General features: G+C 32.1%; 1 protein-coding gene across 7 annotated transcripts in view; it reads left to right on the top strand.

The window, feature by feature from the left end:
* Positions 1 to 10485, top strand: part of LOC128991937 (voltage-dependent calcium channel type A subunit alpha-1-like) — a 392598-nt gene extending 382113 nt beyond the window's left edge. For 5 of the 7 annotated variants that reach the window (XM_054415230.1, XM_054415226.1, XM_054415227.1 and 2 more), the window contains 4 exons: positions 885 to 1012; positions 2544 to 2761; positions 3948 to 3965; positions 5253 to 10485. In XM_054415230.1, the coding sequence (XP_054271205.1) occupies positions 885 to 1012; positions 2544 to 2761; positions 3948 to 3965; positions 5253 to 5692 (804 nt within the window). In that variant the 3' untranslated portion in view covers positions 5693 to 10485. The remainder of the gene's footprint in view (positions 1 to 884; positions 1013 to 2543; positions 2762 to 3947; positions 3966 to 5252) is intronic. The other 2 variants (XM_054415233.1, XM_054415232.1) reach the window with 1 other exon arrangement.
* Positions 10486 to 18239: the final 7754 nt, after the last annotated feature.

Below are 18239 nucleotides of genomic sequence, written 5' to 3'. Positions count from 1 at the left end.
TTAATTTTAGCCTAGTTATCGATAGAATAAGTTAGTGTTATGTCCATAACCTAGGTTATACACAATAGTAATGTAGTAATCATGAAAGAAAACTCTTCCTAGACCTAAAGTATTTCGAGAAAAATTCAAGAGAATGGTGTAGTTTAAGTCCTATTTTCACACAAACATCATCAGTATACTCTTTGGCACAATCCTGATCTTCTGATTTGGCAGCACTTTCGGTAGCATGAGGCATGCTAAGTTCTCATTTATAGTAGGTAGATAATATGCATGTCATATTTACTAAGATTTGTAAATTGATATTTTTCTATTCAATTTTAAAATTCAGACTGCTCTTGAGTGTCTCATTTTATTAATATGAACATTTGCAGGTATTTAAGACCATAAAGAACAACTTGAAAGTTGATATTTAGAAAAATCCTATAGTCACTGTATGATTACATTCAACTAAAGTTTAATATAAAGTAAGAACTGTTCAAATAAATACCAATTTGGATACAATTTCATTTTAGCGGTGCAAAATCTGTGAGTATGGAAGGGAGTAGAATTTTCACAAGCTAAAAAATAATATAATGTCTCCACTTTATAGTACTGAACACTCATAGTTACAACAAGAATCAATCAAACTTTTAACAAATTCAGCACACACTCGGTAAATTGGGATTGTTAATTAACCAAACAACTTATAATTTTAGCCACAAATAATCAGGTGGAGTTAGTAAACATTAAGTTGTGTTCTACAACTGTATGAAAACCAACAAAGTTATAAAATTGATTTTTGCATTGGCTGTGGTGGATTGGTAAAATTACATAAAACTAAAATACCCTACCGTTTAAATGAGGCTAAGTGTTGGTTGACTGAAGGTAGTGTGTGCTGTGTGCAGGGCCCGGGGCTAGAAGATGTTATCGGATCCCGTCGTCAGTCTACAGACTCTGTACAGGACCAGACCCATCTTCATCCTACGTCTAGCTACAGACACAACAGACCTCGCTCACGGTCACCCAGTGTCAGGTAGGTCCTGTATACACTTTTGTAAAAGCCTTCAACCACCCTTACGAGGTTGTAGTCAAGTAAAGAGGTGTTAGTGTTTGAATTTATAGAGTAAATGAAAGTAGACTCTCTTATTCGACAAGGTTTGTAAGAATCTAGTATCGTCACTCAGTCATGTATCCATTATCTGACCTGAAGCGGCTGTGACAATGCCGGATAAGCGAAGATAACTGGAGTTTGGCTAGTCATAACTCTATTGTACATTCTTTGAAGATGTAGAGTAAACTGGAAGTACAGACTAATACTCAGTAATTGACTTGGTTAGTATGAACTTAGTTATGTTTCTTTGTTTTGTGTTAGTTATTCTTGTATTAGCTTTGATGGTGTTTGAGAAACAGTTGCAAACATTTCTAGTTTTAGCAGGTTTTACCTTTGTAGTTGTTTTTTATTTTAAATTTCTGTTGTTAGACAACTAATTTGGTTATTTTAATATTTCAACCTTTGAGTTATGGTAAAAAGATTTAATTATCACATTATCTATGCTTGGTGGTTTAAAATAGGTTGGTAATAAATGCACACTGCACAGTGATAAATAATATCAAAGTAACAATTTAAGTTCATTTTTACTCATATGATTTCATTATAATTTTTATGGTTGATTGTATTCCTTAAATATTTGTATTTATGTAGGATTATTTTTGATTCCTGATGCAAGATGGGTAAGCTTACCTTATTATTTTCTGTTTTGATTGCTATGGTTTTTTTGCATTGAATGTTGACAAAACTAACATTACTCGGGACTACATTTTTAGGTTTATTTCAGGCTAGTTTCATAATGATAGCTTATTATTTATATTTTTTTTAGCAAAATTAGTCTTGCATTGTTATTGTATGGCAATTGGAAACATTATATTTTGTTGTGTAGTATAAACTATGAAATATACTACTAACATGTACAGGTAATATTGAATGAGCTTTTATGATGCATAAGAATTAAAGTGGTTAGCAAAAAGCCTAACCCCTAAAAATTGCTTAAAACTGATTGCTTTTTTGCATTTATTCTCAGTTCAAGTCGGCTGCTTTGCCTAATATTTGCTTATCTCACTTCTGTTCACACCAAATCGTTGGCTAAGTTTGATTTAAAAAGCTTAGCTGAGCACTGTGGGTTCAAGGTTAGGTCCTTACAGAACATTTCCACCGAGACTTACATAATACAAACAATACTGTAAATAATTTTCTTACCTTTAATGTTCACTGATATTGATATGTTTGTTACCATATATATCTGTGATTTAACAATAGGAATTATATATTTTTATTTTATCCCTCTCAATATTCATTGTCACGCCTATTCTTGTTCAGTTTTCTTGTTAAAGTTTATTTTGTTCAGTTCATTACACCTGTGATAACCAATAGTCTTTTTAAGTAAGACCCACTGCCATTCATAGATAAGTTTGCAGCTTATATCTTTGTACAATATTGATGATGTCAATTACAATACTGTATTGTTTGAAGACTGAACAAATGACTATTCATAACATTTTCCTGACAGGAGAAGAGGGCCTCATGACCCATCGGACATTGCCCGTAGTCCGTCGCCTCGCAGAATGCATCCCAACAGTCACCACGGCCACGGCTACCACGGGCACCCCTACCACCACCCCCATGGTCATCCCCACCACGACATAGGCTTCAGCGATACTGTGTCTAACGTCGTGGAGATAGTGAAAAACGAACACTCCCACATTCGGCGGCATCCTTATATCAGAGGTCAGTCAAATGTTTTGTTTGAGTTACTTATTTTTTTTTTATATTGAGCAAAAACAAACAAAATACGTAATGTTTTTACTTAAATTATAGAGTCAATTGGTTGGACTTGAGAAGCAAATCTACACTGTTTGAAACAGCATAAAAAACTAAATTGGAACAAGAATGATCTTATCACAAATTTAATGAAATTTGTCAATAATTTTTTTTATATTTTTAATAAATTAGGAAAAGTTTAGCTACCAGTGTATGATCTCAACACTGAAACGATTTTGGCATAAACAGGGTTGAAAATCAAATACGCTTTTAAATACTTATGCAAAATAAAGTAATAAAAGCTAGAATTTATTTTTACCTTTAAAATTATCCTTGAAACCATCTTTTAACACTAAAAGAGTTTCAGACTTAAAACTCTTGGAATTGGCCATCTTTATCATGTATCATGTTGTGGTAAAACCAGTTAGGGATAGTTAATGCAATTGCTTGAAAATGAGATTGTGCCAAGTTCCAAACCAAACAAAACATGACTCCTACAGTGCACCGGACGGAACTAACAAAATTGTCTATAAGAAGTATGATAAGAAAGTATGTTTTATCTATGTTAGTACTCTACACTAAACATTTTAGCAGTTTGAGACTGGGTAGAGTATATTTTGACACAGAAGTGTAGTTCTTCCTGCTTAAATTCAAAAAGATGAATTAAAACTTAAATGCTTCTCTAAAATTAAAAGACTAACAATGTATTTATAACGATTTTAGGAGTATTTTTTTAGTTCTAAATAAATACCCTTTTCTTCTTCTAGTTGAAATTTTTTTCCCCTAAAATATTTGCTGATTTAATTTTGAAATTTTTCCATTGTTCAATGAAGTAGCCATACTAACGTAGATGTTAACTATAAATTCAATTAAGTTATTTTATTAAATCCAATTTTTTTATACACAAAATGTTTAATTTTAGCTGAGTAATTGGTCATGCAGCAACAGCAACATGAGTGATTACAATTAAAGTACGTTGTGTTACGCATTTGGCATTTATTTGTTATTCACTGTATTAGCCAATCGGTGAATTTTTGAAATTGTTGTTAATTAAATCAGATTAATAAGTAAACAAAGGTGTGAGTTTCAACCTATTAATTTTGGCGGAGACTCAAACCCTTCTCTAATTACCCAATTTTGCTTTTTGCAACAGAGTATTCTGACGAAGATGGTATGATAAAGTACCTATACAACATTTATTAATAGATGTTGTAATTTATCTCTTCTTTCTTTCATAAATCCCTTTAATCCTAATGGGAATGTTTGGTGTATTTTATGTGTTTTGTGTGCTATTACAAAACTTATTTTATCTCCATTATTGGTGTTCTGCTTGTGGTTTTTTTTCACAAATACTTTTACCAGATTTTTCATCGATAGTTAAAAAAAGCAAATTTTTTTTTTTCTATTACTATAGCTTTTTGTTTCCGTAGTTAATAAATACTCCCTTCCAATATTCACCCTGTGCGACTTTTATTTGTAAACTGATCTAAATATTCAACTACTGTAAAAAGTATTGAATTTGCTCGAGATTAACTATGCAAAGTTACATACATTTTAAATTTAATTAATCTATACACTGTGAAGATAATGAAGAAAATTTGTAAAATAACGGTATTACGGTTTTTCAGTAGTTAAATATCTTCTATTAAAAAAATACTTAGGATGAATTTTTATAAATATAAATAATCTTTAGTTAACTATAAATCTTTCATTGTATTGACAAAATTTCATTAATGTTTGAAATATCGAAATAAAACCGGTACATTGTGTGACTTTGATTTTATATCAAAGAATAATTTAATATTTTTTCTTATTGTTGAAAGCAGATACACATTACTCTACTATTTTAGCTTTATTCTTACTTGCTGATGCAAACATTTTATTTTTCAATCCAACATTTTTGAACAGTTTTCATATGCATGTGCGAATTAAGTTCATTTTTCATCTATCTCCCCTGTTCTTATCTTTCCTATTCTGTTTTTGTATCACTATATAGTTTTTTTAAAGGAAAAAGTTTAGCTTTAAAAACATAATACCTTTTTCAAATAGGTTGGTCAACATGGATCACAGTGTTATTTTAACTTAACCACAGGTTAAGTTAAAATATCCACAGGTTGTTTATTCTACACATAATGGTGTTGAACTTTGATGTTGTAAAAACATGAATAACTATTGTAACAATATTTTAATTTACTCCAGCCAGAAATATAGTTGTAATTAATAGTCGTAGTAGTTACCTTTTCAACCTGACAAATTAAGGTCGTTTTAACTGAATTAAATCATTAAAGGACTGAGTTTGGCCAATTTTAACTCTAAGCTTCCCCTAGATAAATATATACCTATATCACACACTTAATAGTTAATCTCTACAGTTATTTTTACGGAAACACTAAGCAGATGTATGAAAGAATCAATTTGTATAAGGATGTGACGGAGCATGTGATTTGTGTTGTTACAGGATCGTGGTCAGCCTCAACTAGTCCTGCGCGGTCGCCCAGTCCGGGCCACCACGGTCACAGTCACGCTGTGTCTCGTCACGGGTACGGCACCACGTCACTGGAGCAGAGGTCACGCTCACCCTCCCCCAGGGCCCAACGTACACAGCACAGCTACCCCGTGCTGGTGGCACGTAGAGGACAGGGGCGTCGTCTACCGCCAACCCCCAGCAAACCCTCCACTCTGCAGCTGCGCCCCGCCAACATCAACTTTCCCAAGCTGAACCCATCCCCTACACACGTGCCCCCCCACTACGCGGTCCCGCTCAGCTTTGAGCAGGCAGTCGCGATAGGTCGGGGAGGCCGTATGCTGCCGTCTCCTGTTCCCAACGGCTACAAGCCTCCCCCTCTGCCCTTGGATTGTGAGCGACACAGTGACTCTGACGATGACGACTGGTGCTAGCCTTTGCTGACAGGTAGCAGCAGCTCACAGGGACGTTACACTCTCTAACCGAGCCCGCTCGGTCCGCCGTCTTTCGACCGCTTTGTAAATACCGCGACCTCTCTCATTCGCATCTCGTACGTGCTGGCCTCATCGAGACGGTGGTCCGAGAACTGCTGCTAGCTGACAGCTCTATACTGCCGTTATGTCTCTCACTTCCCCTCAAGTGCTTTACAAAGTGATTGGGTTGTTTCGTTTCGTTTTCTGTGATAACACTAGATACGACATTACTCGTCGATGTAATGCGGACACTTTTGAATTGGTGCTCAGTCCAGCCGAGGACCGTGCCGGAATTAGTCGACTCTAGCCGTAGTGTGCGTGTGTGCGATAGTGTGTTGTACATTCGGCGTATTTTAATTTTGTACGAAAACTGGATTTTTTAATTTCGTGTATAGGTCGCTGTGGCACCCGTGTTTTCTACTCGTCTTTTGCGTGGAATGTCTGATTTTAAAGGGGTATGTTATCGCTGTTTTCTTAGGTATATAAACTCCTAGTGTTTGCTAATAAATTATATTATCGATATCCTGTTGCTCGGTCGATGGGATCGACTTCCCAATCGTTAACAATATTTCATTATTATATAAACTCGAAACAAAGATGCCTTATTACTGTTTGTGAGTTTTGTGTTTGTTTGTTTATTTTTTTTTCTTTTGTCAAAGGAGTGGAAACAGCATTACACCCTTTTATACTAAACCATCGAATGCTAGAGATTTAAAGATTAGGTTGACCCCCGTGCTTAGCATGTGAAATGATGCTCATACACACGAATCATACTTCCTTCAAATCATTCAAGAAATTCTTGTAGTCTTTTTGAATGGTTTTTGAAAATACATTTTTATGTTCAAAATTGCCAAAACTCTATATGGGGGACTATCAGTACACTTGGTTACATAAATTACAACTGAGGTTGGTATTAAGAGACATTACTTACTTTTATAACAGTTTTAACTGAAAATTAATGGAAAATTATTCAAATCACCCTTTACGTCTGATTTTCCAAGGTCAACACCATGAAATTGTGTTTATGGGCAAACATAGCAATTCATTATAACATTGTTATCCTTATTCATATTCTATTAAGATTATTGTCACCACACAAAAAGCTCAACATTTTATTTTATGAATCTGATAGGTTTAAATAATCCTAATAGTGTTAAGTTTATTGTTGATAAGTTCCATCCATCACATAACTCATGTTTTGTTGAGGCAATTTCATTTGCATTATAATATAATGCATTTATTTTATGGATATTAATAAGTTAAAACATTCTTCACCTTTTGGTTGAAGCATCATGAAAAGTTTGTCAAGTTCATGTTCAATTTTGGTAGCTTTACTCAGACGCATACCATTCCACTGTTCAACTTCTGACCTATTATTTTTTCTGATGCTAATATTTTTCAAACTTTTTTGTACAGATGCAAAATATTTTTCTTAAGTCAAAGCCACATCTGAAGATATAGTAATTTCATACCTAAACTAGGTAATTATTTCCCATTCAAATCAACCATACAAAGACAACCTGCTTGATTTATTGCTAAAATCTAACCTCAATAAATTTAGATCTTCATCCGAGATTTGCGCTAAAATATTTTAAAGTTATGCAGAAAATGTTATTTTGTGAGGAATGAAAAATTCTAAACCAGCATGAACTAATTTCAATCATTGTTTCAAATATTGTAAATAGCATCTATACATTTTTGTGAAGACTGCCTTATACATTAAGAGATATCATTGAATATTACTATTCCAACAGTAATATTACCGTATTATTGTGGTTGTTTTCTCACTGAGCGTTGAGTGAATGTGTGCGTGACTGAAGCTCCTAGTCCCGTGTACAAAGCTATGATGTTCCCTCTATATTGTTAAGAGGGACCGGAACCAACGTATGTATATTGTATATTATCCCTGGTCCAACAACAGTACTCCATTACCCGCCTTAGTTATTCGCACACTGCTTGTACTAAAAAGGTTTGATTCAAGTTTTTTTTACTACTGGGACCTATTCTCTGAGAAATATTATTTAGCGATTCGTTTGAATTTCACTTTTTGTGGCTTACGATTTATGATGTTTGTGTAAATATTGCTAGTTGTTTTAAGGTAAAATGATATATTACGAATTTTGTATATTTATACATTGTACATCCGATTTCAATACGTTGTTTCCATAAATGGTGAAATTAGATAGGCTAGTTTGATTATTTTTCAATGTATTCAGAATTATTGATAGAACTCTAAATATTCTTCATTTTAAACTAGTTGCCTTCTTTATTATTTTTGTCATTCTCGCTTTGTCTCTTTTGGTACTGGAAATAAAATTAAAATCTTATTAACTAAGCCTAAATAATTGTGTTCTTGAAACAAATTTATTTAATGAACAGTAAACAAATCAGCAAAATATTTTAAAATTTTAAACCGATATAATTATAAATATCTACTTTACTTTAATGGTTTTACTGGTATAAAGAAATCACTTAAATTTATAATCTGTTGAGGCACTTCAGAAAATATAACTGTTTAAATTTTGAAATCAGAAAAATCCTTTTAAGTTATATATTATATAAACATTACATAGGTAAAAAGTAATACTGTATTACCTTTATCAGAAGCATTACTTTACTTAGTAATTGAATACTAATCCTAATGCTTACTGTAAAACGAAGTCAAATTTGTTCAGCTGCCATTTACTATATCAAATTCACACTTGTATATAACTAAAAAATTACTTTACATAACTTCTGGAAATGGAAGAATAACAAGAAAAAGTACAAATATTACAAGAATAAACATTAAATCGCCACTTTGACACTTCAGTCATTTAAGACACCAAACACCAAAAACATTTAGTTTCTTTCCCAACACAATTTGTGTGATACGAAAAATGATTAGGAAACTTATCAATAATAATACCTGTAATTGAAACGTAGCATTAAAACATAAATTTATAATTTCAAAGTAGTAAAGCTTAGAAACCAAGATTTTAAATTACTATTGTTTTTGTCGAGGCTGGTGTTTACTGTGTACTTGACAGATTATCAGAGTTATCTCGCCAGTGTGTATTGTATTGTGTAGTCGTGAAGAGGACACAGGGTTGTGTTGTGATTGTTGGGCCAGGTGATTCCAGACTTTATTACTTGATACACGACTGAATGTATCCATTCTTATCATGTCAAACTTTATCTAAAATCCAATCGATAGCTAATATATTACTTTAAGAGATATATAAAAATCATTGTCGATAGTAATATTTATTTACTAAATTGATTTATTAGTAGAACAGCTTCGACCGTCATAGCTAAGCATTGTCCACTTTCAATAATTATTGTACTTTGAACTTATACTGGTGTGTACAACACCTCGGGCCAATTTCAGAATTCAAAATCAAATTTCCCTTTTGTACCAAAAGATGTATTGCAGCCCATAGTTAATTTAGTGTTTTTATCCGAAAACAAATTCGTTTAAGGTTTCAATTTGGTTGAAATGTTTAAATAATTCTAGTCATCGAAGGTTTTGTCTCGGTTGTTATATTTATCCATCGTAAACTTTACAACCAGCATATTTGTGAACATTTTTCAAGCTCCTTCAAAAAATCTGTGTATTTAGAACCATTCTCAATCACTCATCTTCAACTCAGATTGTTATGTAGGACATCTCTTGTATACTAGCTAGTGCATGCAGACAAGAAACGAGCTTTAACTGACTTTCAATTAAAACTGTTACATTTATGTTTTCATTACACTTATTGCACATATTGTAAGAACCAAAGTAATATCCTATGATTAGTTACAGCCCTATAAAGACGTATATTCAAATTAGCATCGGTCCATATGTTGCCAAGTGTACTAAAGGCAAAAAAATACTCTATCAAAAAATACCTAAAATAATAATATTTTTAGATTACAAATTCATAATACCAACTACATCTAATCCGCTAAGATTTGTTTCCTGTGGGGAAAACTACAGTGAAACATATGAAATTGTTTTGTTCTCGGTACTTTTATCCCATTGGTACCTTCCAATCAAATAATATAGATTTCACAATTAATTGATCATAATTTCCTAAATTGTAAACAAATAATTAACATGTTGGAAGAATAACCATACAGTTTTCATATAAATACGAATAAAAATTCAAAACTTAAATGTATGAGTAACAAATAATTACCCTTGACTATTTTCATTATTTTTTTTATCTAACACCTTTAAATGTAGCGACCTTACACAGAAAGGTGAATATTGTATAATCACATTAAGGCAATCATTTCAATTAAAGTTGATTTTCTAAAATAAGGATTTGTAATGCATGGTACAAATATAACTAGTATTGCAAAACGCAGCTCATGGGTGGATATGTACATTAACTTGTTTTTAGATATAAAGTGTTAGATTTTATACTGCGACATAGATGTTACTGATAATTTAAAACATGTTCCTTTATGTTAAAGAGCATAAAATGTTCACAATGTGTAAATTACTCGAGATACCACAAAGTAAAACCATTGTTTGTGTTACTTATAAGAATATATATTACGTTATCGACCGACTGTCTATTAAATTGTTGATATACTTACACACTTATAAAATATAAATTTACGGATTTGTTTGACATATTTTAACAATTGTGTTTTAAATAAATTGTTGGTCATAACTCTGTTAAATTTGGGTTGCAAAGATTGTTTTGTAACCTCTAGTATTGCATTAGTGTTATGTCGCTTTAAAAGCTCCAATTTTTATTGAATAAATACTGTCCTTTAAACTGTCTTCTTATGTTACCCAGCTGAACAATTAATTCTTATGTATTAAGATCCAAAACAGTTCAATATAATTAAATTCATGTCAGTATTCCCAATATTCAATACTGTTTAAAATAAGTAAAGCTATAAATGACGTAAATGTATCTCAGATACATGGATTGTGGTTGGAATTGTTGTGAAAGTACAAACACAAGTAAGTTAACTTACAAGTTTATTTTTGCTTTCTATAAATATTTTAGAAAAATCAGTAGCGTCTTTGGTCAACATACTCTCAATGCCAACAGTATAATATTCAATTAATTGAGTGGTACACAGTAGAGATTAGTAGGTCTCTGGTGACGGACAGTTGAGATAAACAAGTTCAAGTGATATTTTAAACAAAAGAATATTAAGTCTGTATATACTTTTTGGTTGTAAATAGTTAGATTGCAAATATATATATAAACAAATTAAAAAATGTATAAAAAAGACGGGTCAGCAATGAGCAGCATGAGCTTATGCTTTATTTTGGAAAGTTATAGCTTTTGTTCCCAGTGAAATACAAGAGAGAGAAAGAGTGAGAGAGCACAACCCTACTTTTTGCATCAAGTTAGTAGTAGTAAGTTAGTTAGTACATATAATATTTTTAACATCTATTTTATCAACTATATATTAATTAGTAAAGCGATTCTTCTATGTGGACGACTGGGAAGTCGTGGAATGACAAAATTAAAGGTCTCAATCCCAGGAGGGGGGGGGGGGGTTAACACAAAACACAAAATTAGCAATGAGGTAAAATGCTCTCCATAAGAATAGCATTAGAATCAATTTACTTATTGCTTATTTTTTATACTTCAATACAGCTGATCGTGATTCATCATTAGGCCAGTAAGCAATATTACATTTGGATTTGGAGTTGGATTACGTACTCATTTGTCAGTAAATTCTGCAATGTACTTTATACTATATAAAACCAGGGATAATTTTACCTATCATGATTAAGACTTTAGTTACGTCTTAGAAAGTTGAAATCAATTGTTTTACTGTGCAATTTGTTTAGCGAATTTTAGGCACTTAAGTTCTTACAAGCCACTAGTAATATTTAATTATCAAAATTATTAACTTACTGTACTGTATTGAACAGGCTGCTCTTTCAAGAAAAATCTAGTCAGGGCTCTTCAAAACTTTGGCTATTCAACACTGTAAAATATGAATGGTTGAAACAATTATCAAAACTCAACACTGTTTAACTTAACAAAAGACCTGGATATTTTTAGTTTATTTTGGCATGTGATGGATTTTTACACCTCTTATCAGCGGTTAATTTGTCATCGTCATTATAATATCATGTAGTAGGTATGAAGTATAAATAAACATCACACTAATATTAAACCATAACTTATGGAAAAAGTCTAGAAGATAGGGAATTTTTCTAATTTATTACTATTTTTTTTTTTTTTTTGACGCTAGGCCTGGGATTTTTTTTCACTTTACTTTAGGCTAGACCTGTGGGTTGCGGCATTATCACTTAGATAAAATCGATTGGTGATTTGGCGGGATTCGAACCCGGGATCTCGGGAACTGAATAAGTCCAGCGCTCTAACCACTAGACCAGCTCACTACCCCTCTAATATTTATAGAAAATACTTATTCTAAACTGGGATTTTGCTCAATTTTGAGTAAATTACAGAGCAGTAATTAAAATATAAAACTATGGATTATCTCTTTGCCTTCCAGCTTTAGTAATTATTTTGCTTTCTGTTTATAATGTGTTAAGGTTACATAAATTAATTAAATTTCAGATATTGATGAATTTTGCCAGTATAGTTCAATTAATAGGTGTCTGATAAAGTATAATTATTTACAAACCTTGGACAAATAATTTGTAGTTTTCTTACATAGTGAAGGCACAACATTTACCCTGTTACAATTTGAATAGCCTTGCAGAACTAATGACGTTTATCATTAGCCTTCATCAAACTCCCTGAAAAGTTTACAACCCTAATGGCTCGATTAAAAACTTGCAGAGGCAATTTAAAGTTGGTTGGTTGGTTAAGTTAAGCGCAAACACAACTTGTCTTGTTTACTTTATTAATTTGACTCAAGCTATCAATGATAACCATTTGGCCCATTTATGATTTGATTCTAAATCACATAATATAATATCTGGGTCGCCTATCTACATGCCTTATCACTACACCTAGGACCAAGAATATTATTGGCGAGAGCTCTAGCAGCCCTGTTTGACTCCTGAACCAATTTGGAAAGGGTCTAACAATTTTTCTTTGTGAATAATATAGTGGTAGTCCTCATCAAATTTATTTCATGATCTTTATTATCTGGGCTGGCATGCTGAATAGTACAAATAATCATTTCCACAGCTATAATTTTCATTAACTTTTGAACAGTAATTTTAACAGGAAAGAAGGAATGCACAATTTTGTTTAGAATTATAATGACCATAAAAGAAGAATTACAATCAGAATCGGGTTTTTTTAAAATCCATTTTTCTGTTATTAAATTGGTGTATTGTGGGAAAATAACATAAGTTTCAATAACTTTTGAACCATATTTTTTACAGCAATGGGGGGGGGGGGGGTTGCACTATGTTGTTTGGAATTATAAGGATTATCACATAGCCTACTAATTTCAATCCAAACTGTTTTTTTTTAAATACAATTTTCTCTTATCTCTTATTTTATGGGGATTTTTAATGGGAAAATAACATAATTTACAATAACTTTTAAACCGTAATGTTTACAGTAATAGTAGTTGTATCATTTTGTTCAGAACTTTAAGGGCTACAACATACTAAATTTTTATCAAAATCGTTCTGGCCATTTTTGAAAAAATTAGATTTTTCAGTTTTTTATGGTTTTTTTTGGGAAAATCCCCATTAAAAATCAAAATTTCAAAAAAATAAAAAAAAACACCTGGAGATAATATGGATTAGTACCTACATACCAAATTTCACCAAAATCGGACTACAGGTATGGTCTGTAGCTCTGTACACATCCAGACACACACACAGACATCACTTTGATAACCACTTTTTTGCGTCCAGGGGGACCCAAAACGGATATATCCACTCAAACTCGAAAATTTTGACGAAAAAATACTTTCTCCATATACTATGGTATAGGGGGAGAAAGTAAAAATTTGTCAACAGCTCCAACTTCGTTCCCTAGTCGGTTGATCCTCGACCTGAAGACCTGAGTTGAAATGCAAAAAAGTTGACAACAGCTCCAACTTAGCTCCCTAGTCAGATGATCCTCGACCTGAAGATCTGAGTTGAAATGCAAAAAAGTTGACAACAGCTCCAACTTAGCCCTAGTCAGATGATCCTCGACCTGAAGATCTGAGTTGAAATGCAAAAAAGTTGACAACAGCTCCAACTTCGCTCCCTAGTCGGTGTAGACGAGATATCTCACTGTTGTATGCATGTTGGGAAGAACTGCCGCTTGAATGAGGATTGTTGTTCATATCTCTGCATGAATAGCCTTTCCCTCAGTAATTTGGTGTCTACTATTTCTATTTTTTACTATTTCTTTAGTATTATATTGCGGAGTTAACAAAGGTGAAAACGTTCGGTTAAAATTGCATTAGGTTTAAGAGTAGAATCATTTTAATTTAATTTTGTTTTAGGACAAGTATGAAATGGTACATTATATCCTGAGGAATCGCTCTCAAAGTAATACTAATACAGCTATGTTCATGATCTCAGAACTTCAGCAGATTGCCAAGGTAATTCACTGATATTTTATTATTGGTAAGATTATTTATGAGTGGGTCATAAATCAATAAATCAATAAATGTGTTGGAAGCTATGATTTAGGCACTGTTTTCCAGAGCGATTGGCTAGTTTTGGTGAATGATTTGGGGATAATGGGAGAAATAATATATTATATAATGATATTTTCTTCCTCTCAATACCCAGCCACGTTTTAGAAACAGTAGAATTTGATTCTCATTGAGGTTATTCGGTGAGTAATTAAAACCGGTAATTTATTTTGTTGATACTTGTATCTAATCAGATTGTTGATGTGCTGACGAGATGATGGACTCACATGTCAATGATAAGCCAATTATTAATCTGCCATTCTAGCTCGAAAATTGCATTATATTCTTCTGGATCACTTATCTATAACTCCGAATGATAAGCTATTGACGGAAAATTAATCTATCAATCGGTAGAAACGTTTAGAGACATTAAAAATGTTATTCTAAATATATTAATTATTGGTAATGCAAATGCTAATTTAAATACTAGTTAAATTGGCTTCAAACGGTTGACAATAACAAATTAATATTGTCAATTGGTCCAAAATAGGGTTGTTGTAAGACAGAGTTTATTTTAAAATCAAAAACAATTATTAATTATAATTAAGAGATAAAATGTAATGATAAAAGTCTCTTGCTCTTGGGGATGATCTATCTAGTGCCTATTTAATTTAGTCATACCTAAGGGGAGTGACATGGTTCAAGCTGAAGGGTATTATATTACAGTATTAGCTGACCGCAAACCTCAAGCCATGTTGTAACCATCTTAATGGTTGTTACGTATCAATAGTTGAATTTGTTGTAACATTCTTTACTTGACTACTTTGCATGACAGATTAACAAAGATAAATTGTAAAAACAGGTGAACAAGTTCCATATGAAATTTTAAAATTATTTGTTTGGAAATGAATGCATTCCAAACAACATACTCAGTGATTGAGTAACCCAAGAAGAAGACTTCAATTTTTACTTATTTTTATAGTTCATGCTGCTGATCATCTCTTAAATTTTTTTAACCATATCTTTTAAACTATTGCTTCCCATACCATGAACGGTTCAATTATTAGACTTGCTTTTTTATTACAGTAGAACCTCTTTAATCCGAACTAATTGGGACCAGGGGAAGTTCGGACTACAGAACATATTGTTGTTTTTACATAACAATTGCTTAAACATGGCTAAAATTTATCTAAATTATTTTGGGAAAAGTTAAAAAAATGTTTTATAAATTAAAATACAGGGTTATTCTAAATGATGGACCCATTTTTAATGCTTTATAATTTTTATACTATTAAACTTACCGCTATAAAATACACATCAAACGAAAAATCAACTCAAAGAGTTTATGCCTTCCAAAGACACATCATTTAACAATATCGATCCAACAGAACTGTAGATTTAATTGTACAAAGTTAAAAAGTAATCTCCAACTTTTTTACCACTAGAAATTTGGAGGTTACTTGAAGTTTTTGCAAATAACTTTTAAATGGTGAGGAAATCGACCAAAGTGGAAGGTAATATTCCGAAAGAGAATAAAATTTCCTACAATCTACTATATGCATATCTTGAAAATACTCAATAAATGTAGCCTAAATTCGGCTTAAAATAAAAAAGTGTGAAATTTAATGTTTGCTATGTTTATTGTCTACAATTGAAGATGGGGATTTTCAATTTTTTTTTTCATTTTGAGGCAATTTTTGGTACCTTTCTTGAGTATTTTCAAAAAATGCTTAATAGTAGATTGTAGGAAATTTTATTCTCTTTCAGAATAATACCTTCCACTTTGGTCGATTTCCTCACCATTTAAAAGTTATTTGCAAAAACGTCAAGTAACCTCCAAATTTCTAGTTGTAAAAAAAGTTGGAGATTACTTTTTAACTTTGTACAATTAAATCTACAGTTCTGTTGGATCGATATTGTTAAATGATGTGTCTTTGGAAAGCATAAACTCTTTGAGTTGCTTTTTCGTTTGATGTGTATTTTATAGCGGTAAGTTTAATAGTATAAAAATTATAAAGCATTAAAAATGGGTCCATCATTTAGAATAACCCTGTACAGTGTTTATTTAATACAGTAGTGAACATGGTGAATAAACAGTACAGTATATTAAATACAGTATACAATAAAGAACTGCTGTACTGTGTATAGAGTACAGCAATGAGGGGTTCGGATTAGTGGACGTTCGGATTACGGGGGTTCGGATTAAAGAGGTTCTACTTGTAACGCAGAATCACTTTTAACTTTAGAAAATATTGAAGTGAGATTTAGTAAATTCCAGGGATTATTTTGACAAGGGTTATAATCTTTGTATCCCGGAAATAGCTGAGGATAGGTATTAACGTAACTATTCCCCTCTCCCTCTCTCTCAACCAAACACTGGAACAAAGTTATTTCAACAGCAAAGGGAACGGGTTTACCATAAATCTGGTTTGCTAGCTTGCAACCAACACAAAAGGAGTGTTGCTTCTGATTTTACATTTTTGGAATAATATTGTTTATCAGAATTTCAGAGTTTCTGTTTGCAATTGTTGGGATAAGATTTGTGTTTTTTTGTTTGTTTGTAGAAAACGTACAAAATAATAATATTGATTTGACACAAGTGTATAAATTTCAGAAAGTTTCCCAATGAACTGAAATTTAAAATAGTTATGTAAAAAGGTTGAATATAGAAAATAGTTATAGATAAGAGTAAATACAGAGTTGTTATTACTGTCAATGAAATCAGTTTAAACTCGTCCGTCTAGGCTCTTTAGAAATAAGTACTTTAACACTATAATGTTAAATTCACAAAACCGTTTGTAAAAGATAATCCATCTTAATGGTTGATAGTGGAAGGAACTCTAAAAACGCTAATTAAATTCGTTGGGTAATATTGCTTACATCAGGCTTATGAGTTGGTTTGGTCAAATGAAGGTCGTCCGTATTTCAAATTCTGATGGATATTTAATATGCATATACTTTGACCTGTTCGGCGGAAAGTCCCAGATTGCAAAATCTGGGGAAAACAAAAGCTGTGCAAAAACTGTAGCGTAGTATAATACTTTGGAATTGCGCTATTATAGTTATATTTAAAGGTATTTGCAAGGGCTGCGAGATATTTCAGCATTACCTGTCCCAAATATAATTGATCAGGGTCAGTTAATACTGTTGGAGGAGACAGGAACTTTTCATTTTGTAAAGCACTGGTAGGCCTAGCTTTTATAGATGTCGCTAGATGTTTTGAACTATTCTGCCACGTACATTGATGTACCTGATATGTAGAAGCTCGTAATATAAAAATACCATATTATTAGGATGCAGTTATAATATAATACTTATAAAAATTTAAATTTGAAAGCTCAAACGTTAACATTTTGTTGAAAATACAATAATTTAGATAATATACAAGTTTTTGGGACTACAGGAAATGTAATCATATAACTCATAAAAAACTAGTAAGTTCACTTACCTCTTTTCAAACCTGAACATTGCATACAGTTGGGTTTCATGAACAAATGATGCATGAAAAACAAACATAATTAATTGTCAGATTCACTTTCTCGGTCCGAAGCTCCATCAGCTACATACTAAAGTTGTGTATGGTCGGGTGTTCAAAAGAAAAATATTTTTTTCGACGACAACCAAGGGATTATATTATAAATACATTCAAAATGGAATCTTTGCAAAGTAATGTAAATGGTGTGTGGATTAGCCACGAGCGCCCGTCCTCCTTCTAATGCAATTCACATACTGCTTCAATATAGCATCACGGCTTTGGCAGGGGCTAGCTCATAACTAAATACCCCCGCCGCAGCAAACCTGCAGACTAAGCGAATTTCCATTTGACTGATTGGATTTACACTGAAATGTCTACTAAAAAATATAACATTAATTACCTATTTAAATAGAATTAGTTTAACAAGTACTTAGGTTTGCTGCATGAGGGAGGGTAAAACTGTTTTTTTTTTGTAAAATGTTAATAGTTAGTAAGAAATAAAAACATTTTCCAAATTTGATC

Source organism: Macrosteles quadrilineatus, unplaced genomic scaffold (assembly GCF_028750875.1).
Source record: "Macrosteles quadrilineatus isolate MER2022 unplaced genomic scaffold, UCM_ALF_1.0 Scaffold_4__1_contigs__length_99947679, whole genome shotgun sequence".
NCBI lineage: Eukaryota > Metazoa > Arthropoda > Insecta > Hemiptera > Cicadellidae > Macrosteles > Macrosteles quadrilineatus.
The sequence above is the reverse complement of the archived record's forward strand: the minus strand, read 5'-3'. Positions and strand labels throughout refer to the sequence as shown.